The following is a 23170-nucleotide window of genomic DNA, read 5'->3' as shown; positions in this document are numbered from 1 at the left end:
GGCGGCTTGAGGAGGCATTCATCCAGCATTGGATAAATGGTTGACGATGATGAAGGCAGTGTTATTAAGAATGGTTTATTTGTGCTTGTACGCTACCACCAACGCAGTCGGGTTTTCTATGATTATTCTCGAGGCAATTGGCTCCAAATCGCAAGCTGGACATGGCATGCAGTCCTTTGAAACGATTCGAAACTTAATCAAGCTTTTCTACGTATACATTCTAAACAAGCAGGAAGAAATAAAAAAAATCCCCCATGTCCAAAAACGAAGTTTGGAGCGGTGCTCATATCCACTTGCCGGCCCAGATTCAGTGGTGAAACATTCCACATTCCACTGGCGGGGAGCCACTCGGACCCGTACGTTAATCATTAACGTCTCAAGCATCTGGCTGCCAACATTTGGTTGGCATGCACTAATAAGTCGGCGAATGCTACCGAAGTGTGCGGCAGGTATGTGAGCAATGCGTGGAGCATGGTTTAATTCCGAACGGTTTCCACGAGTTGCCTCCACGGGTGACTCACGAAGCGGCAACATTCCTCTGTAGGAAGTCCTTATAAGGAGCCGGGCTGGAGCTTGCCATAGGAATTCCATCATTTTTGGACAGCGCCCCCGTGTGCAATCCGCTTTCGCGGCGCCGACGTACAACTCTCGCCAACGGAAAGTTATTGTAAGGCTGTCGATGCAGGCTCGCATGGAACGTCTGAACATTTTTTTTCCCACCCGCATTGATTGCAGTCGTGGTTGCATAAGAGGCATGGTGGCATCATATGAATTCGTTCAATTCGTTGCTTGTCTGTTGTGTTTTTTTTGTTGAAAGCATAACGTGTGCAACGCAGACGTGAGCGTTGCGCACGTTACAATGATGGATTTTTAAACCGACGGACATTATTGACATTGCGAGTGAAGTCTACCTGCTCACGTGAGCTTTGGGTGGCGCTGTATCTTCGTCGGTGGTCCCGAGACAGTCGTGGCAATTCGACGTTGCTATGGCGTGGACCAGGTGTTTCCCGATGCACGAGGCATATGCGGTCATTGTGCATGCTGATGACGATGCAGTGCTGTGCGTTACATGCCGACTTTAAAATAACATTCAAGACAATGCATTTGGCGTGGGCGTTATCAGTGCTATGATGATGATGCTGCTGATGTTGTAGGAGTAACATGTGGTTTATTTTTCCAGGCACTCTGCTATCGGCCTACTCAGCCTTAAATGGTCACTTGGAACGCAGTGCAAAGATTCATACCGAGTAAATAAAGGCGGCCAGTTATGCGTGGATGCTTGCCCTTATCACGCCGACATTAATAGGTGCTCGCTGACCGCACGTGATCCTGTGGTAGTCAGAAGGATTTAGTCCTCGGCTTTAAAACCTAACCACTCGGTAGCACATTTGTGAAATAGCCAAAAGGTGGCCGTCATTTATCGAATGCCACCACGCCGTGGGAATGTGGAATTGCCGGCACTGGCTCAACACCACCGGCGAAGATTTGCGTCAGGGATGCCCTGAAACTTTCTTGTGGGGAAATCACTTTTTTTTTTTACTAAACGGAGAAAATCTGCTTATCGACAAAATAAAATGTGCACACACGAACACACAAATGCCCAAAATCCTCCGTGTTGACATCCAGGTGGGGCAAGTTATGTTAGCGAGCACCTATTAACGTCCTTAATACGTACTCACATCACCCCCAATGCTGATCTTCACTCATCACACCATGTAGGCACATGACTCACATAAACCTGTATCCAGGATAGATGTTTCTATTCCCACTGATCACTGTTGACATTGTCTCGCTTGCAACACTAGTGTTTGCATGGGCACACAATCATATTCCACGTTGTTGGGGCAATAGCTGTTCGCGACGTTCTTCTTAAGACCGGTCGCCTTTCTTTCCCCAATGCTGATGCTTCCATACCGCACCAGGTATACGCGTTCAATGCTGAGTCGACCTATGGAAAACCACGAAACGCTTCAGATAATCACCAGCTGCTGTTAGCCGTGAGCCAGGAATCAAGCTCAAATCACCGGTTTCGTAGCACGATGCGCTAACCGCTACGGCCACCCACACACACACATGCGCAAAGCACACGTACACACGCGTGCGTGCAGGCAGACAGGCAGTCAAAGTTGATTTTTCCGTCTGGCCGGAGGCTTACGGCTTTTGGGCGGCGCATTGAGTCATTTCCCTCCTCACCCTCGCGGCACGGAGGAATGGTGCGTGTCTGGGAGTCGGGTGTTGGTGCTCCGAGCCAGGGAGATCGGTGCGAAAGTAGCATTCACAGCCCGAGCCAAGGAATGCGAACTCCCACTCCCCTACCCCCTCGTTCACCCCCTCATTCCCCGTGGAGAGCGGGGGTGGGGGGAATGAGAGGGGTGGGTAGGGAGCTCAAGGGTATAAATGCAGAGAGGGAACCCTCCGTGCAGCAATCGGTCTTTCCTACCCAGTCGAAGAAGCAAGAAAGAAGTGGTTCAGATTTCTAAGCTCTCTCTCTATATATATACCTACATCAGCAAAGTCTTAGCTGAGTGTGTGAAAGAAAAGACAGCAACCTTAGCCTCCGCTTGCGCTCGAGATCGTCATGGCAAGAATCATCATTCCTCTGCGTGGTCCTTATTGCCAGCCTCTATCAGGTAAGCAGCCTTCTGTCTGACAGCGGTTATGGGGCTCTGCTGAGTTTATTTTCTGGTGACGTTTTTTGTCCGGGTGGTAATAAGAGTGCACATCTTTTAGGCGTCACGGTAGCTAGCGCGTTGGCAATTGTTGGTTGGAAACAAGCATGAGACTTACTACGACGGACGTTTGCGAGATTGCAAGGCGCCTTTGTCCAGGTGTTGCGTTGTATGTTTTTTTTATACATTTCACACACACACACATGTGCGCCCTGTAGATTACGTGGGCGATTTGTAAATTTTGAAAAACGCAACGTCCGATTAAGTTGTGAGTTTAAAGAATGCCGTGTAGGATGCCCCGCGCTCAAGCGATCGCTGAGCGATGCTCATCTCTGCTTTGCAAGGTTCCGAGCGAGTAAATGTCGATTCCACGTTGCTATGGCAGACAGGCGGGGGCGGAGGGAAGGACCAGTATATCCATGGGACAGCCACTTAATTTTTTAAACGCGGTGACGAAATTGCATTGCGTGGATTTTCTTTGCAAATTCTAACTTTGTGTGTGTCTCTGTGTCTGTGCACCACAACAACAACACATGCGCACACACACAGGCTGCGTGCCAGCAGTGCTCCAATGTCTGCCGCTGCCCGAAGGAGCCCCCCGTGTGCCCCGTGGGCGTGAGTCTGGTGGCCGACGGCTGCGGCTGCTGCAAGGTGTGCGCCAAGCAGCTGGGAGACGTGTGCACCGAGGCGGACTCGTGCGACCCGCACCGCGGCCTCTACTGCGCCTTCAGCACCGATCTGCAGATCAGGATCGGCGTCTGCTCTGGTGAGAGGCGTGAACGCGCACCCGGAGCGCTCAGACACACGCGCGCGCAAACACGCACACACACGCCGTGGGACACGTGGCATATACCGCCTGGAGCACACGCGTGGCTCACACACGCATGGCTCACACATGTAATGGGTCACACTCTCTTATCTGGATGACGCAAAAACTTGAAGCGCACACGTATATATAGCCTCCACGGGTTTGTTGGAGCAAGTGCTGTTGATGAGCACTTACGCAGGCCGACACGGCACACGAGGCGGTGGGTGGCCAACACCACGCCCGGCCGTCTTTGTCTCCCTAGTGGCGATGTTTACGTATCGCCCCAGTCACTCATTCGAGGCGGAGACGACCTAATCGTCACTGGCGTTGACCCGTGAGCACAAATGGAACTCGGGTCGCCGGCTTTGTAGCGCAGTGCGCTAACCGCTACGCACACACAGATTCACGGAACACATCGTCGGGATTGCACACCTGGAACAAACACATCTGGCTCACTCACACCTTGCGTAACGAGAAGACAGTGGCTATGGGCTCCACCTGCAGGGCGAGTGTGCGCGTTGTAGCTTCACTGTGCTGCACGGTTAAGGTGGAGGCGTCTTCTCTTTATAAAAAAAAAACTAAATTAAACTTTTTATTTCAAAACGAAACTTTTTATTTTACCAGGTAAAGCCCACTGAGCTATATAGAAAAAAAAATTCATAAGCGACCTCGCCATAAATGATAGCTCAACGAAGTGGCTTCATCACGTGCAAATTGAAAGCAGCGAAATACTCTCTATCATGAACGCATGGAGGAGGGGGGGGGGGGAAACCCGGAGGACCCGGAAACAAAATCCAGCAAGCGGGCTGAGAGACCGAACGCTCTCAAACCAGGCTTGGGAGCTACAGGGATTAATCGTGGGGCGTTCCAATGGATACCTCTGGTGTTCATTCGTGCGCGTATTTATCCTGTGCAAAAAAAAAAATGTACCAGCTGCTCTTACATTGAGGAGAGAATGTAAACAACACGAGCGCGAATTATGTGCAAGAGTGCAACACTTGTCAGTCAAATGTAAACAAACTTAATATTTACGGGGCAAAAACAATCTCCAAGTATGTGGTGGAAAACGAACGCATCCTTCGACGAAATTTATATTTAAACGTAATAAAAAGTGGTCAAAATGGTAAAGTGCCAGAATTGTAACTGCGAATGTTGTTGTCCTCCATCGCCATCTAGCGATTAGAATGGTGCACTTACATTATCATCATCATCACCGTCATTGGCGATGATGTGTTGTTAATCACTGTTGAGTACAAATACAACGCTTGGTTGGCCAAATATAGCATTTCCAGCACATCTTTCGAGAGGGCACTCGTTCACTATTGCACGACACACAAGCGGACGTCTAACAGCGCATTAGTAAAATTACTGTACAGCCTTTTCACAATCCACTTACTAGATAAAGGGCTTTCCTTCACATTTTTACCCCAAAGAATACGAATTCCTGCAGTCACTAAACCTTTAAGTCAAGATTGAACTTAACCCCTTCCCTTTACCCCTTCCTCTTGACCGTGCAGCTCGCGACGGAGTGCCGTGCGAGCTGGGTGGCACCGTGTACCTCAACGGCGAGAGCTTCGAGCCCAGCTGCAAATACCGCTGCACGTGTGTGGACGGAGCCATCGGCTGCGTGCCGCTGTGCGCGCAGGACGTGCGGCTGCCCAGCGCCGACTGCCCGCACCCACGGCACGTCAAGCTGCCCGGCAAGTGCTGCGAGGAGTGGGTGTGCGACGGACGCAAGGAGCCCAACTCCACGCCACTCGGGGGATTCGCCCTACCCGGTAAATATAAACAACAACATAAACACGTGGGGATTGGGGTGCAGTGGTGGGGGTGGCGGGGAGATGATGGGGGGATTTGCACGTGCCAATTGACTAATCGTCCCACCTCTACACCCAATTGACCTAGAGTTGTATTCACGATATACTCACTCGCCCATGGCATTAACAATCTGTCAAATTTCATGGGAGGCTCAACCGTGACCCATGGTGAGCTGGCAGTCCCTCCCTTCATCAGCCCCTCCCACTTCTAAATAGCCACGCCCACTCCGTCACTGGCCCCGCCCACACAGTGAGCGTGGTGCCCTTCTCGCCTACCGCTCTGATATTGACCTCGCCTACCGCTCAAGGGCTCCGCACACTCCCTCCGCCAACGACACCCACAATGTTTACTTGACAGCCCCTTTTAAACCCACCACTGGACACTAACGCATTCGCACAACACCCCTTTTTTGCCTGTTTCAAGGCCGTAATTATAATGTATATTGGTGGGGACACAGGTTGTACTTTATTAATCCCTAATCTCTGCCATTACATACAATGAAACAAGAAAAGGTAAAAAAAGAAAAAACAGAGCAATGTAATACAATACACTATTAGACATTATTGTAATAAATAATTAAAAAGACCATCCTATGTGTTAGTGAATTTTTTAAATATTTTAGACAAGAAATGACAGTAAATTAGTTATTAAAATTTAGATTTTTTTTTCTGGGGGGGGGGAACCCCAGACCCCCTGGAAGATTTGGTGCCCCCCCAATGTTGACTCGATGGCTACGGCCTTGATTTGTTTTAAACCACACTTCACAGCGGCGATGAAAATCACAACAACGCACTAACGCGCGCATCGCCTTCCTCCCCGTCCTCTTGCGGCGCAGCGTACCGCCAAGAGGAGACCTACGGCCCCGACCCGGAGTCGGTGCACGACAATTGCATCGTGCAGACCACCGAGTGGAGCGCCTGCTCGCACACGTGCGGCCTCGGGGTGTCGTCGCGCGTCACCAACGACAACCGCCAGTGCCGCCTCGAGCGCCAGACCCGCCTGTGCACGGTGCGACCCTGCGACGTGCCGCTCCAGGATGTCATCAAGGTACGTTTGCTTTGGGGCAAGGGGGCCCCGGGTTACGAACGCATGGGGGGTCAGCCGGAGAATTGGAAACAAATGGCACGCGAATGCAACTCGCACTCCTCCTCCTCTGCGTTAGCGGGCGCACGAGAATCGTCCAAGGCGCTCGTGTTGGTGGGTCACCGCACACTGCGTCTGCCACCCGAGATTTGATTATTATCTGAACTGGTTCCGGGCCTCCCCCCAAGGTTGACTCGGCCTTAAATGAGTACCTGGCACAGTGTGCAAACATCAGCACTGAGTCGGGGCAATGTTTCCGGCCACACAACCCCCTGGGTGTGCCGTAAACCCTGCTGCCTTCATCGGTAGCTGCCCAGCAACAGCGGTGTGCGGCCACACAGAATCTCAACGGTGCGTCCGGAACGACACTTTTTTTCCGTGGGTCGTATCAGTAGTACCCGCGACCAACCCGCTTGCGCACGCATTGACCCGCGTCTCTTTCTCCCTCTCCCTCTGTCAACCTGTCCGCAGAAGGGGAAGAAGTGCATGCGCACCCCGAAGGCGGCCAAACCCAAGCGCCTCGAGTTCTCCGGCTGCACGAGCGTCAAGACGTTCCGGCCCAAGTACTGCGGGCAGTGCACAGACGGCCGCTGCTGCACCCCGCACCACACGAGCACGGCTGCCGTGGACTTCCGCTGCCCCGGCGGCGAGCGCCTGCGCCGGCAGGTCATGGTCATCCACACGTGCGCCTGCCACTACAACTGCCCCGGCGCCAACGACGTCTTCGACTCGCCCTACCAGCGGCACATGATCGGCGACATGGCCAGGAAGTGAACGGGGCTTTGCCGGCGGAGACGAGACGGACAAGTGTTACCAACCATTCCCCAACCCCATCGCAAACGGGGTTGATTCCTTACCTGTACCCGTACCCGGCCGCACCAGGGTCGCAATTGGGTACCCGTACCCGGCCAGGTACGGGTACCCGTTCCCTACCCGTAGCCGGGTATCGGGTAGGGTACGGGTATCGGGTACCCGGTTGCGACCTCCTGCCGTGGCCCAGTGTAGCTGGAGTGGCAGCTGGCCTGGGCCCGTGGATGAAACGAGAGCCCTCTACTGGCAGGGCAGACCCTCGAGTATGGCTTTACATTATGTAACTCAGTTTGGATGTGTTGCATGTACCCGTTTTTGTCAATCCACTGCTAGATGAGGACCTCCCTCACGCCGTTGCAGGCCGAGGGATATTTGACCATACTTCACCACGCTGGTCATTGCGGGTTGGTGAAGTTAGGGGGTTGGTGGGGGTGCAATACAGCAGTTAAGTTTGCTGCACTGCCCTCTACTGCCCACAGCGCCTGGTGCAGTATTGGGCATGGTGGCCGATCACATCTCCAAGTGCTGTACAGGCTCTGGCCTGCTTGGCTTCTGAGATGCTAGCTTCGAAGATCTGACGAGATCGGGCGCGTTCCGAGTGAATGGTCCTAGGCCACTTTAGATAGGAGTGAAATTTGTAATTGATGTATGTGACTCTACCCTCCGAAAAACCTTGAAACTTGTCTCGGGGGTTGTGTGAAATATGAACTTGGCTACTTATGAATGTGGTGAATAATTAGATACAGTGGTGCGTACATAGAAAACTAAATCAATGCACATTGATGGGTTAATACGTAATCTTTAATCATGATTGACGATCTTTAGGCCAGAATTGCCTTTAGTGCACCTGAACGCGTTCCTCTAAGAACACAACTTTACGACTGTAAATATTCCTACTCTTGAGTTTATACTAATTAAACGTACAACGTATAATTATTGAAGCATAATTTTGTGCAAACTCATATAGTCCCTTATTTATAAAGTTCAACCTTTTTTTTTATATAATGTAAATGTAAACATATCTATGTGTTAACAAAGTGTGGTATGGTGACGTTTATGGGTCTGACATTCATTTCAAGTTCCGCGATATTTGACAACTTATAAGTTATTGATCATTTGGCACCACGTGTAGCCAATTCATATCTTAACAGTTTTCTCTGATATAATAATATATTTCTCATGCCTTTCTTTGGTTAATCGAGTGCAGATAATGCATTTCTAATTGGTTACCTTTTCAGGATGTAGTGACATGTTGTACATATTGTATATAACTTGTACAATGTTTAACTTATGCTGTATATCAACCATGTTGCTGTCGTGTTTCATTTCTTTTGTTTACGTGCTTTTTAGTTTCAGTGTATTAATATGCAGCTTATAGGGCATACCTATGTTTGCAATGTTATTGAATGCATTTGCACTTGTGCCATAAAGTTTATTTTTGATACAGTTCGCCGAGTTTTTGTGACATTGACCACGTTTCTGTAAAAAAATAAAACCTGACTTGGTCAACCTGTGGGAATATTTGGGCTAAGATCGACAAAATGTTTTCATTAAATGAAAGAAAAGGATGCCCCGATAGCCTAAACAGACTGTTGGGGCAAGCCCTGTGAGCGAGAACATGATCCTCATGGCGGTGCCCTGGGGCAATTAAATATTTTATTTCTGGGACACAATTTTTTCCAGGGGTGTACTTAACTCTGCGACTGGGGTTCCAATCAATCCGAAATCAGTGCTACTCCACGATGTCGAAACGCAGCGAGGACGATTGCGTCGAGACCCTGAACGCTCGCGGTACGCACCGTAGTGGTGCATCGTGTACAGCTCGTCGAGGTGAGTCGATTGCCGCATCGTCGACCATCAACAGACTAAAAATGACTACATCACGGACATTATGCGAGAGCCGGGGCACTATGGAACCCCGGGGTACCGCCATAAGGTTCATATAAAGGCTGGCAGGGCACACGAGGAGGTGGATGGCAAAAACCACGCCCGACCGCCTTTATCTCAATAACATCTTCCCAATACTGACGTTTACACACTGCACCAGATACTCATTTGAGGAAGAGTCAACCTAGGGGAGGCACAGGACAGGTTCAGATATTTCTTACCGACGTTGGCTGTGAGCAAGAATTGGGTTTGCCGGCTTCATAGCACAGTGCACTATCTACCAGAGGTGGGACAAAATCATTGTTATGCAAGTCCAAGTCGAGTCTGAAGTCGTCAAATTCATGACTCGAGTCTGACTCGAGTCCAAGTCGCATGACTCGAGTCCACACCTCAGAGGTGGGACAAAGTCATTGTTATGCAAGTCCAAGCCGAGTCTGAAGTCATCAAATTCATGACTCGAGTCTGACTCGAGTCCAAGTCACATGACTCGAGTCCACACCTCAGAGGTGGGACAAAGTCATTGTTATGCAAGTCCAAGTCGAGTCTGAAGTCATCAAATTCATGACTCGAGTCTGACTCGAGTCCAAGTCACATGACTCGAGTCCACACCTCTGCTATCTACTACACTACTTCTCCCTATTACATCAACACACCCACAGGCATGGACAGTCACACATATACCTACACAGACACATCCACAGATACACAACCACAAATCCGCAGGCATGCATATACCCACATATGTCCGCATGGAAAGACACCCACACCCCCGCACATATCCACATGAATACACCATGATCCACTGGTCCAAACTCTCATTCAAAGGGACACACAAATGTGTGCACACACAAGACAGCCACAGAAACACCGTCACATAAGACATTCATGCACACGTGTCCATAAACACACCAGCACTACATCAGCACCACATCAGGACGCCTTTGTCTTTACCTCTATGAAAACGTTTACACGGTGCACCGGCAAATAATTTAAGGGTGAGTCGACCAAGGGGAGGCCCAGGAATGATTGCTATTGGGAAGTGAAATCAGATTTGTAGCGCATTGCGTCAATCACTACACCACTCATACTCACACACCTCCTATTAGCACGGTTGGCTACGTACCATGCGAAAGAAATTCAACATAAACAAATATACACCCATACAGGCCTCTATGGACGGATGCCCATACTCAAAGCCGAGAATCTACAACATATTGAGTCACTCATTTGATTGATTTTTATTGACAGACCCAGGTTTAGAGACGATGAACATCCGCAAGCTTCAAGAACTTAGCCTCAGCGGGGAGACCAAGGGACAGTCAAGGTGTCTCACTTTTGGGGGGGGGGGGGGTGGGTGGAGGGGTCAGGAAGAGGCAGTGTCATAGCTTGTCAAAAAATCCATCTTAATTGATGGCACTGTAGCATAAAATGCACTACCCTATTAACCAGGAGAGAGAAAACCCAGTGAGACGTCCAGAGTGATTTTTTTTTAGCAAGGGCGACCTGGGAGGGCGAGCAATCTGGGACAAGAGATTTCAAATTTAGGGTCAGCCTGTCTGCAATAAACTGCTTGTAAACTTCCCACAAAGTGGTACTCATTTTGTCTACTCCAGATGGATGTCGACCGGAATTTGAGCTGGCATCCTTTAGATTGTGCATCAAATCGTTTTAGCACAGTGCTACCAAGCGAGTGTATGTGTAGGACTTGTATTATTTAGCACTGTAGACGATCCAAATTGAGTGTCACATGATTGATATACAAACACATGGTTTTCAGATTAATCTGACGATTTCCATTCTACCTTCACACACAAAATGAAGGCCGCTCAATCGGGTGTTCCTAAATTATATTCCACTTCCAAGCAAATTGCCAGCACTTGTCTAAGTCTTTGGAGCAGTGGGTGGTGTTCGGTAAAATCTTTCAATTAAAATCACACTCAATTGAAAACGAACTTGTAGACGATCGTTTGAACAGACAACACGATTTCACGGTCAGTATCATGATAAAAAAAACAACAACACACGATTAATATAATTAGAGATTTCTTTTTTTTTTTAGAATGCCCATGCATTCAAATTTGCTTGGCTGAAAATTCTAAAAAGTTAATTGTACATTCTTCAATTAAAATTACAACATTACTTATGGCACTAGAGCTCGGTTTCAAAGACGTGCAGGTAAGTCTTGGAGCGGAGGACTTGGTTCTGGTCACGGCTGGGATCTTGGTAGAAGCTGAGGCCAGAGAGAAGCTCAACATCGCGGACACGCGCCGTGTGAGTCCTCATTCGCTCCTCCACCCATGCTTCCTGAGCCGCTCCGGTCTGCAGCAAAACCACAGGGACAATACGCAAGGTTACTGATGTTGGCAGGCTGCGCTGGCATGGTGTGGGGAAAAGGTGGCATAGCGAGCACATTGTGCTATGAGCCCGGCGACCAGCGGCGTTCGCATATGCGGCATGGGTCCTGGTGCAAGAAAGGAAAGAGTGTGACCCTTTCCCAATTCCCCTCCTCTTAACCCTTTCCCATTTAGATGAGGTACGTGTTCATCATTTTAATGGAACCGGAAGAAAAAGTTAAATAAAATAACTTTATCGGTACCGAGTTTGGCACCAGCTATCATAGAGTGCAGTGGTGTCGCTACAATTCTCTGCGGTGAGTACAGTGTCTTTAAATATTATTAACGCTGAACCGTTCCGAGATTCAGTGGTGAACGGGATCCAACCTGCAACTTGCAGTCATCTCGGAACGGGAAAGGGATAATAGTCTGTCGCCTGATAACCTCCGGCCTGTGGGCTCCAGTGCAGTTGCAACACCTGCACACGCAATAGCTACGCCACTGCCGGCGACCCGAAATCAATTCTCAGCCGCAGCAAACACGAGTGGCGAGTGTGGCAAATGAACCTGTCCCGGGCCCCTTCTTCCTCCGACTCGCGCACCAAGCAGCTCGGCGAGACATGGTCAAACAATCTCCAATGACCGACACGGACCAGAGGTCCTTTACCCAGCACTTGACGAAGGTCTGGCAGATGCCAAGCGGGCTACCTGGCAACTCTCGCTGTTGTCGGGGCGGTGTGGTAGAACGAAGGCGGTGTTGACTACTTGGCCCGTGCAGTTCCCAGCAGGCTGACCTTTGCAGCTTGTGAGCACCACGAAGTAGTGCGTGGGGATGGGAATGTCCGTGCCCTCTACAAACCTGCCACTCGAAAAAGCACAGCGAGCACGGCAATCACGCACAACACTCCGAATGCAGTTTGACCAATGCATATACAGGGACTCCTCGAACTACGAACGTTTGACTTACGAACTTTCAGAGATACGAACAAACCTGTCCGTATGTCCGGTTGCCTGTTCGGACCGAGAGTCGTAAGTTCAACCGCTGCGCAATAGGTGGCGGTGGTGGCATCTACATCTGCAGAACATGAAGAGCCAGTGGCATCTACATCTGCATGAGATTATTAACTTTTACAGCCATGTTGTACATGCCGTACAACATGTTTGTAATCGACAGGAGTAACGTTGGACTTACGAACAGACCTCTGGAACCTAACTCGTTCATAAGTAGAGGAGTCGCTGTATAACGCAGGCAGTAAAGCGTTGCTTAGTTGATCAAATGAATTCACATTTCACTCATCTGTCACCCATGCCCACCGTGTCTCACGTTCTTCTGGCCGTGATCCTCACCGAGAACACAGAGTTGGTTATCGTTCAATCAAATTGTCAAAGTTCGCACGTACACACGCGTTGTCTTCTTGCTTCTGCTCTACGTGTCTCTGTCACTCAAGGGCCCCAAGTCACCTCCGCATTTACTCGAGGGCTGCAGGGTGCCCCACGACCTCTCACTCATCAGCCACCACGCAGACACGAAGCCTCCAGGCGTTGTTAAAGAACCATCGTGGCGCCCCATCGAATCGTAGACTCACCAATACGACAGCACACTAACACACCCGCACACTAACAGGGCCTACACCGTGATAATTCCCATGTCGTGACACACCCCGGACAGCACAACTCCCCCCCCCCCCCCCCCCCACAGTGCCTTCTTATGCACCTCTCACGTCCTCTGACGTGGGAGTCACATGACTGCCCAAGTGGATCTGGGGGGAAGAGGTTGGGTCTAAAAAGTACCACTCAGTTGCCCTTGGCCAATCATCACCCAATATTACTCGTTGCTATTACGCAATTACCACACGTTCGCCACGAGGTGGCGCCAATAGACACACAACTTATGATAACCATAACCACACCTGTTAAACATCCACGAATGAGCCTTACAGATCATTGCGTATGGTCGTACAACACCCATGACCGAGATGGTGTGTGGGGAGGCCTTTATCCAGCGGTGGAGTGAAGGGCTTTAAATATCTGGCATTTCTCAGATGGTGCAGGGAGGTCAGTTGAATCTGGGGGATGTGCTTACTCCGCAATATCTTCTGGTTTGTCAGCGATGCCGTCGAAGTTGTAGTCAAAGACGGGACCGCTCACAACGTTAAGCCCATCTGACTCCACAGCGTACTTGACCAGCAGGACTTTGTGGAAGAAATTCCATAACTCTGAAAAGAGTGAAATTGGCTTATACTTAATAGTATCCTCAAAACATATGTTTATTAGAAATGAACTGCATCAATTGCCATAGAAGATGAACATTGCATGTTAACAATCTCTATTTTTTTTACAAAAAGCACTTCAACAATATTTACACGTTCAACAGTATGACAAAAGATAGCATTTAATTCAAAGAATAACTTAAACCACTAAGCCTTAAATTTGATTGGGTGTTTGCATTCCAATACGTGTAACCATCCATTATGTGACGTGACTGATCACTCGGGAACTTACTTTTAAATTCAGCGTACATGGGAGCGATGTTTCCAGTTGTAAGGCCATCCGCAATATCACTCACCACCAAATCTAGAGAGAGAAACATTTTTGCTCACGAACGAAACAACTGAAAGCAATAACGTGGAGTACGAGGAAGGCTTCTTTTACTTTTGGGGTCTGATACGCGCATCGGAACAAATCAAATGTCAGTTTTCGCTCGCGTTCGGTATGCATAAAACAAGAAAGAAAAATATTGCGTGCACGTGGATTATGCAACGCTTTCCAACATACGAAGTAGTTTGTTAGCAGCAGTACGTACCGTGGTCACGGCTCTGCCCGAGAGGGCACGATAGCACAATTGGGAAGAAAGAAAATAGAATAATATATACAACAAAATCGGCAGCCTACCGCGTGTGTCAGGCCGACTTCGAGTCTGCACGTGTACACAGCAAGTTTAGAAGAGGCACTCACTGGGAGGGAAGAGGAAGCCATAGGTGATGTTTGTGGCCTTGTACGAAGTGCAGTTCGCGCTAACACCCTCGGGAAGTCGCACATCTGGACGCATGCTGTCCTCGATGAAGTCTGGCAGCGGAGAATTGTTGGCCTGGGTGGGCGAAGCAACAATACAACAATGTCATTGCATTGCTTCACCACATCGTCGTCAGCCATGAACAATCCACTGCTGAATAAAGGCCTCCACGAGCCGGCTTCATCTCTTCCCTTTCCTGTGACGTAACGGTCCATTGAGCACTTGCAAGTTAGATGCTTGACCCCAGAATTGGATTTATACATTTCAAATGCAAAATTTTCATTTGTGTTTGAAATATACTATAAATGTATGCAATTTCATTTCACCCTAATATTAAAATCGTCGAACGATGTATCGATTAATATTGATTTTGAATCTCACAAAAGATGCATTGGAATGCGTGTAAAGAGGGACGTGTTCTGATTCCTAAACGTCGCATGGAGGGAATACGCTCGAGAGCACATCCACAGCAGAGATGGAGCGACAACCTGAGCTCCTGCACAGGAGCTTGATTGAATGTTGCATCATAAGACCGTGAGAAATTGTAACGGCTCTGTAGATCTAAATTGCTTTTTATAGAAGCAAAACAAACTAAAATGAACCCAAACCATTACTCGCAAGGGGGGGGGGGGGTGCGTTTGCATTTAGGTATTACATAGATCCCAACAAACTGTGTTGTATTGCATCGTGTACTAGAGCGGTAGCCAACTCGCCTTTCTTCGTGAGCACTCCAAAACTTGGCTAACACTCACTGGGACGTTTCGTTTGAGAGAGCTCACAGTGAAGACGAATTGGGGGGGATACCCAAGCACAAACACGCCGACAGAGGATGGCCGTGTCACCCCCGGTCCCCTGCGCCTCTCCCCCCAACTGCCAAGCGCATTGATTTAACGTGCTCGATTACACTGGTCAACAAAAAAAAAACATTTTTTTCTGGCCTGGACTTTTGCAGCTGTTTTAGGCTAATTTCAGAGTGCCGATTCCAAATCTGATCTCAGATTTTCTCTATCACATCCCATTTTTATGCTATCGGCATACCCCATTTTCATTCATTTTACCCGAGATTAACTCTGTCACTTATGATTGCAAGTTGTTGCGAGTCAGTGACTGCTTTAGTGTTAAAATATGGTGCTGTATTTTTAGGATATTGTGTTTATAATATAATTTAATGTAGATATCCACATTTATTTAATATTTTTATTCTGCAGTTTTCATTGAAAATGCAATATTTGATATCTCAAAAACCTGATGTGATAGACAAAAACTGATGCCAGATTTGGAATCAGCACCCCCAAAATTACATTAAAACCGTTGGAATACCCTATGTCAGAAAAAGAAGTGTGTTGCCCAGTGATTATCAATGTGGAGGCTATGCACCGGCTTTCTGACGGTGTAGGAGCTCCAGAGCGGGCTTTTGATGTCGTGGCTGTATGCGGACACAAAGTTCTTGTGGTGCAGGAGGCAGTAGCGTTTGCTGCTCAGCGTGAGCGCAGGCTGTCCCAGGGGTAAATGCTGCTGCTCGGAGAGTTGAACTGCGCGACACGACAACACCACGCACAATCGCAGGGCTTTGCATGACAAACAACATCCGTTGGGTAAGCGCCACCACTTAGCAAGTTTGGGGGGCTAACTGACTCTTTGGTGGAGGGGGGGGGGGACAGAGTTGCGGGACTGGGCAGCAGGACTTAGGCGATATTAAGTAGGGAGTTCAACACATTCATCAATAACACTTTGGCTCTAAAAGGAAAAAGATAATAGGCGACCTTTTGTTCAATGGCTCTTCTTCGTAGCAGAATGTGTTGATTTTTTTCTTTGCAAATGCACCGCTGTCAAATGTACAACCACAAACATTCGTTTGTTTCGGTAGAGGAAAATCAGCAAGAGGTGCATTGGTTTGATTTGCAAAGAATGCCAACTGGAATCCATAACTAGGATTGCAATACATATGTTTTTATACAACGGACCACTCGGCTACAGCGTCTATCCACCGAGCAAAGCCATAGCCTAAGGAGTCTCTAGTACATTACATTTTTTATTCAACAATAAAATAGTGTGTCTGTGCATTGCTTTTTCAGTGAAAGAGACGTCTATTGTTTGCCTCCTCGCCTCCAAAAGTCCGTAGATTCCACGTAACTATGGCATGAGCGAGTCTATTCGTAGGACCACCACTGTTCACTTCCCCACAAAGTGGTACAAATTGTATCGACCATGGAGGGATAATGTGTCAAGTCAACCCCCAAACAATATTTGAAATCATAACCTTCCAATTGCGAGCCACTCTCCCTCTGTGTACAGCGGTACACAACATATTCCTTACCAATTTTTTTATTCAATGTCTTCAGGTTTAATAACACATAGTTTATTATTATTTCCTGTTGAAATTAAGCCAATTCGCTCCTAACCCCTGTGCCACATAATAATTTGGAGTGGGGTGCGAACTTCTATTGTTTGCCTCCCCATTCCGGGCCTGCCAAGCTGGTGGGGAGACATAGCCCTGATGCCCCACCGAAAAGAACATTGATGTTCTCAGTGCTGCGATAGCCATGGTGGTCAGTCAACATTTAAAATGTTCCCCCATGCAAACGAGCTCGGCGGCAATGCTGATGTATATTTAAGGCTCTGAACTCGGTGGTTGAAATTCTATATTCCCATGGCAAGGGCCCTTATCTCCACAGGACTACAACTGTTGCTGTCAGACAAAGTGGAACTTCGACTGATTCAACACTTTCGAAGTGGCCAGTGGTTCTCAACACTTTTGAATTGGCGAATGTACCCCTTGTTGAATTTTGTTTCAACCCAACGTGGTTCTGAAAAAAAAAATGGATGCATAATGATCATGAATATTTAAACCAATTTTGTGAGGTATCCCACCTGGCTTGTAATTACAAGCAAATAAAAACAAATCGACGGAGGCTCTGCATGCATGACGTCATTTTTTTCGCTCGCTGGTTACTCTTGGCAACCACATTGTTTATGATCCATGAGTTTATAAAAATCTTTTGAATCCTTCTAAGGTTACCATACGGGTTTCAATTTTATCGTAGTTATTTAATATTGCCAAATTCATACAGGATTATTCATCAATGACTCTCATGTATGATATAATTTCACGCAAATCACCTCACGTACCCCCTGGGACATTGCGAAGTACCCCCGGTTGAGGAACACTGGCATAGTTCTTAAGGTGAATGCTCTGAAACTTGGGAAACAAAAACTGTGCTGAACGTTGGGACATTTTGTGAATTAAAAAGTGTGGACATGGTAAACATGTTCTCTAAAGAGGGGCTGCAGTCCATTTACCATCAGCGGCGGGCAGATTTAACCGTTGGTTCACGACAGCTTCTTCGCCCTGTAAGAGAAACAGTGGGGTTGAACGTTTACCGAGGCCTCACACACACAAAACACAAACAGGCCAATAACACAGCAGCTACGTCCTTGTCATGCCCCCTGCAGGTACCCAGCCACGTTAACCATGTCTGGAGAAACCAAAGCTGCAGCTAGCCGGCCGAATCATCATGATCCCGGCCAACACGTGACTACACCTCCTAGTCCAGGCCTTAGGCAGGCTCCAGGGTGGTGGGGCCAGCACTCCGGGTTCTTCAGCTCAAATGTGGAAGGACTATCTGCGGCTAAACGTGATGTCATTCATGAATAAGCCACTTCACACAATATTGATGCCATCTGTCTCAGGAGAATTTATTTTTTTCTTGCATATCTGGCTCTCTGTATCAGTCACGTGTAGATGTGTTTGATAAATATAAAATAAAAGCAAAGTTTGTGTTGACACGTGGCTGCCGTGAATGATTTTGAAAATTACCCAGCCGGGGTAAATGCGAGTCTAGAAAATGATATCTGTATGTCGGTGTCCGTTTTATGACAAGTCAATGCTTTACAAGCAATGTAATTGAAAACTACAGTACATAATGGAGTTTTCAAAGGAATGAAATCGAATTTGTTGATTATGTTCTTCGCATTGTTGAGCTGATCCCCCACATATCTACTTGCTGTACCGTTTGTGGGAAGACAGTATAGCGAGTAGACATGCAGAATATCTGGGTGTACTTTTGTCTATTATGTAGATGAGTGTTCTTTGGACAAAAAAAGTACTCAATACGAGATTGATTAACCATTAAAGTAAAACCCTCACGAAAACAGTCTGTGGCTCACCTGTGCAAATATTGTAATGAGCCAGGCTATGAGCTGGGAGATTGTTGGAGGTTAACGGAGCCCACCATGTTTCTGATGTCATGTTTTAGAATATCAACAATTTTTGTCATATGGAAAGGCAAGCCATTGCCACAGGAATGTGGAACTTTCACCACTGGCTCTGGATCACCAATGGATGGGACCAAGACTCTCATGCTCGTTAGAGTTTCAAAAAATAAAATATTTCGCGGTGGCCAGGTGGCTCAGAGAGAATTCTCAGCCAGCACCACTGGCATCCTGAGTTTGAGTCAGACAGCTGCCTCTACATGACACCAGGTCCTTAAGTGTGATTAATTGATGGTCTCAGCCTGGTCACCTATGAATGCACAAATAAGCATCATATGAAATCAGTTTTGAGTGTCACGTGACAACATAAGTCTCGGTAGCAAGGGAGGTGGGAAAGCTCTGCCTAGAATGCGTGGACCAGAGCGCACTCTCAGAAGGAGCTCTGTGATATCCGCTTCCGTGGACCATTCTTTAACGCGAACGGGTGTACTGCTCGGCGAGAAATCGGTTGCTTTGTCTCATGACCTAATGCTGATAACGGAATCGAAATATAGCTGGGGGAAAACTATATTAATGTTTTAATGCTATAAACTGTGCTGAATTATCTAATCATGCTGTGAATGTTTTCACAAAGCAATAGCTGAAATGCATACGTACCATAGTGGTGTCCCATGTGCATCCAAGGTCGTTCGTGGAAGTGAGGGAGGTCAGAGGGCAGGACAAGGGATCTGACTGCTCGGCAGGGAACGACGGGGTGAAGAATGGACTTCTTAGCAGGTGGTTGAGGCTGCCGTGTGTGCCGTTGTTTTTCGATGGTGTGATTTCTAGAATATCTGTAAAAAGACGAGCAATGCTTTGAGTCTATTATGTAACAATCATAAACAAATGCAAGCCAAAGAAATCCTATTTACCGTTAAGAAAATTCAGTGGGCTTAGGCAGGGCACATCGCTAGCAGGGATGATGGCGAGTGGCTGAGACTAACGACAAAATGGCAGCCAAAGGAGGGAATGTCCACGATGGATGTCTAGCACGAAGATGGAGTGATGAAGTCGGCCAGACTGCATGGTGCATGTTGTGACCTTGTGGAATGATGGCAATTTACAGACGATTTTATACAGCAGTGGATAGATCATGGCTGATGAGTATGATTATAATAAGTCAAAATTGTGTACCATGACTGCATTCTAATATCGTTTGTAATTAATCATCAAGATGCGTGCGTCTGACGAAGGGCGTGCTGCAATTATATAACAGTGCAGGGATCGGCAACCCAAATAACAAGAGCGGCAATCTTTTTCGAATTCAGTAAAAAAGAACTCAATATAGTCGTTAGGGGCCGTCCATAAATGACGTCACGCACCTATGGGGGGGGGGGGGTCAGACATTTGTGACGATGTGTGACGAGGGGGGAGGGGAAATTTCTAATTAAAGCTATCGTGAATGCAGGGATTAATATTCTTGGTTCTTTCGGCAAAGTCAAGTAGAAGGGAAAAAAAGCAATAAAATTATCAGTAATTTTATTGTTTGATTTTTATTATTGAATTATTTCCCTTCTACATGACTTTACCGAAAGAACCAAGAGGGGGGGGGGGGGGTTGAGAAATGTGACGTCACATCAAAATGCGCAACATTAAATAAATATAAAAAACACGTTTTACTTAATTAAATAGACTTTTTAATAAATGCTTTCTCCTACAACATCAGAGTGCAGCGCCACATTAAATACGAACTACAATGACAATAGTTTAAAGCGATTTGAAGCATGTTTTAGCTTTTTTGGAGGGGGGGGGCAGAGCTTGGTGACGTAATATTTGAGGGGGGGTCTGACTTTTTGTGACGCCGTGTGACGAAGGGGGGGGGGGGGGTCAAAAATCGTTCAAAATCGCGTGACGTCATTTATGGACGGCCCCTGAAATAAATCAATGTCATGAAGCAGTCCTTAAAGAGCCACATGCCGCTCCAGAGCTGCAGGTTTCTGGCCCCTGTAACAGTGTATAACATTTGTTATTATCATCCATAATAACGGGGGGGGGGGGGGGTTCGGTTAGATCGCGTAAAAATAAATGTGTCGTATTCTTAGGTTTTTCGGTAAAGTCACGTAGGTAAAAATTTAAATTTAAATTAATAAAAGTAAAATAAATAAAAGAAAAATCACGACGTTTCGGAGGCAACACAAGCTTCCGTCTTCAGGTGGAACCGTCACAGCACGACAGCTCTCTCATTTTCAAGAGATACCTCTTGAAATCTCTCATTTACTTGATACAGCTGTCGTGCTGTGACAGTTCCACCTGAAGACGGAAGCTTGTGTTGCCTACGAAACGTCGTGATTTTTTTATTTTTTTTATTTTACTTTTATTAATTTCAATTTAAATTTTTACCTACGTGACTTTACCGAAAAAACCTAAGAATATGAGTCCTTGCAGTCACGAAAGCTTCAAATCTAGAATTATAAATGTGTCGTTAAACCCCCCACCACCTGACACAGCCAATTAGAAGGTTGGTCACGGAAACAGAACGTGCCCACTGGTTACTATTTCAGCTCACACCGATGTGTTGGTAGAATAAACCCACAACATGTATGTTTTGCTGGCGATTACAACGAATTACGCGATCTACCCCAAAAAAACTTCATTACGGGTAATATTGGTCACGAAAGCATTGGTGTTAAACAGATAATTACTCTGCTTACCGCACATCAGATTATACAGCTCGATATTTTCAAATGCCTCAACTTCTGTGTGGTTCTTAAACTTAGGTCCATATCCTATAAATATAGCCTGTAAAAAAAAACAGAATGTGTATTTTGTTTACTCATAATCATTGCATTTCCAAATACAGTATACATCAATGGATAAATATTAGGTCACAATGTTGTATTCGACAGAAATTTGTGCTCAGGAGGAAATTATATTAGAAGGTCTTAAATGTAGAAAATCCATTGAATGGAGAGAAAAAGTCACGAGGAAGTTAAGATCATATTCAGAAGGGAAGAAGTATCATGAGAACAATCCAAAAGAGGCGTTGATTGGGCACATTCTCAGAGGTGAGACATTGATGAAGGATGTTCTCGAAGGAAAGATGTTGGGAAAGAGGCCGAGAGGCAGACAAAGAAAGATGCTGCTTGGCGACTTGGAAGGAAGGGGTCCACACAGTGAAATAAAGAATTACGCTCACAATCAGACAGGATGGAGAGAATCTGAGCCAAAGTCCTGCCATTGGGCAGAGCACTAAAGAGAATAAGGCAATGTGAATGCAAGCAACAGTACAGCGTGGCTTTACAGTAATAATAAACAAAATAAAACACTCAAATGACGTACCTGCATACTTATAAACTCATTGTCAAAGCCATGAGTCCCACCATTACATCTTGCATTTTGCGAATATTGCCTGAACAAATCACAAATCCAAGAAACAGGCACCAACACAGATTATTTATGAGTGTGATCACGTTCGTATGGTAGGGCTGGAGCGGTGATGCAGTGGTTAGCCCGCTGCACGATGAACCCGGCCACCTGAGTCCGATTCCCAGCCACGGTTATCATTAGTGGCGAGTGATATCCGAACTGGTCCTGAGCAATGGCGGAGCCAGGATTTTCAGGTAGGGGGGGGCAACCCCTCCAGCAATGAAAAATGATAGGAGTAGTTAGTAAGTAAGGACTTGTCCCTTGCTTTTTATTCGACGCGTGTGCGGCGATGGCGCAGCCATCGATCGAGGGTCAAATTCGAACCGCGTTGTGTGATCGGCATCGCGCTCGCTGAAGGTGTTGATGTCTTCAGGGAAGTCGTGTACTGTATACGCAACTGCGCACAATTCTGAGTCACTTATAACTATTTTGCCGTTACTCATTGCCAATTATGGACTCAGACTATTGTCCTATCATCTCATAGAGTCCATGGCACGTAATAATATGCTACACAGAGGCATTGGGGGGTCACAAAATGCCGATTTATTACCAATAATCCGATCGAAATTAGGGATTTCTATCAGATCATTGGGGGAGCACGTACCACCCCACCCCGCCCCCCACTTGCTCCGCCAGTGGTTCTGGGTAACCTCTACCTTCACCAACTCGTACTGACCAGCATGGTGAAGTTTGGTCAAACAACCGTCATGACTGACATGATGTGCGCAGTCCTTCATCTGTGTTGGGGGTATCCGGACACCCACGACGCCCACAGTTGGCTATGCCGCTGTTGCAACAGTGGAGAGACAAGCGGCTTCAACATGCTTGTTATTTAGGGGCGCTGCGGTGGCCAGATGTTAAGTGCCTCGCCTGGTATGCGGGAGGTCGTGAATTTGATTCCGACCCTGATGCTTATATATATTTGGAGTTTGCATGTTCTCCCCGTGGTCGTGTGGATTTTCCTCTGGGTCCTCCGGCTTTGCCTTCCAGATTTAGAAACATGTGTTTAAATTATTTGGCTGCTATAAATTTCCACGTGACAAGCCACTTCGTTGAGCTATCGTTTGTGGCCAGGTCAATTTTGAAAAAGAGCTACATAGCTCAGTGAGCCTTATCTGATCAAATTACAAATA

General features: G+C 47.2%; 2 protein-coding genes across 2 annotated transcripts in view; one reads left to right on the top strand and one right to left on the bottom strand.

Moving 5' to 3' along the window:
* The first annotated feature begins 2167 nt into the window (after positions 1–2167).
* Positions 2168–8634, top strand: CCN2 (cellular communication network factor 2). Its single transcript, XM_061560142.1, has 5 exons — positions 2168–2417; positions 3219–3435; positions 4995–5255; positions 6131–6342; positions 6850–8634. The coding sequence occupies exons 1-5, from the start codon at positions 2211–2213 to the stop codon at positions 7150–7152; spliced, it is 1200 nt and encodes a 399-aa protein (XP_061416126.1). The 5' UTR covers positions 2168–2210; the 3' UTR covers positions 7153–8634.
* Positions 8635–10289: 1655 nt separating this feature from the next.
* The window catches only part of LOC133347668 (venom phosphodiesterase CdcPDE-like), a 37197-nt gene continuing 24316 nt past the window's right edge, over positions 10290–23170 (bottom strand). The window contains exons 16-25 of the mRNA XM_061560141.1: positions 21951–22020; positions 21323–21410; positions 19290–19465; positions 17721–17769; positions 15798–15952; positions 14363–14495; positions 13910–13981; positions 13491–13623; positions 12116–12266; positions 10290–11394 (exon numbers count right to left, since the gene is read on the bottom strand). Of these exons, the coding sequence (XP_061416125.1) occupies positions 11224–11394; positions 12116–12266; positions 13491–13623; positions 13910–13981; positions 14363–14495; positions 15798–15952; positions 17721–17769; positions 19290–19465; positions 21323–21410; positions 21951–22020 (1198 nt within the window). The 3' untranslated portion in view covers positions 10290–11223. The remainder of the gene's footprint in view (positions 11395–12115; positions 12267–13490; positions 13624–13909; positions 13982–14362; positions 14496–15797; positions 15953–17720; positions 17770–19289; positions 19466–21322; positions 21411–21950; positions 22021–23170) is intronic.

Source organism: Lethenteron reissneri, chromosome 26, assembly GCF_015708825.2.
Source record: "Lethenteron reissneri isolate LAM-NWPU_2019-01 chromosome 26, ASM1570882v1, whole genome shotgun sequence".
Classification (NCBI taxonomy): domain Eukaryota; kingdom Metazoa; phylum Chordata; class Hyperoartia; order Petromyzontiformes; family Petromyzontidae; genus Lethenteron; species Lethenteron reissneri.
This window is presented reverse-complemented; position numbering and strand designations above follow the sequence as displayed.

Bases quoted from the DNA above. Each gene is read 5' to 3' on its own strand.
- CCN2 (XM_061560142.1), top strand. From the start codon at position 2,211: ATGGTGCGTGTCTGGGAGTCGGGTGTTGGTGCTCCGAGCCAGGGAGAT. The intron at 3,436-4,994 runs GTGAGAGGCGTG...TTGACCGTGCAG, and splicing joins CAGGATCGGCGTCTGCTCTG to CTCGCGACGGAGTGCCGTGC. The intron at 6,343-6,849 runs GTACGTTTGCTT...ACCTGTCCGCAG, and splicing joins CGCTCCAGGATGTCATCAAG to AAGGGGAAGAAGTGCATGCG.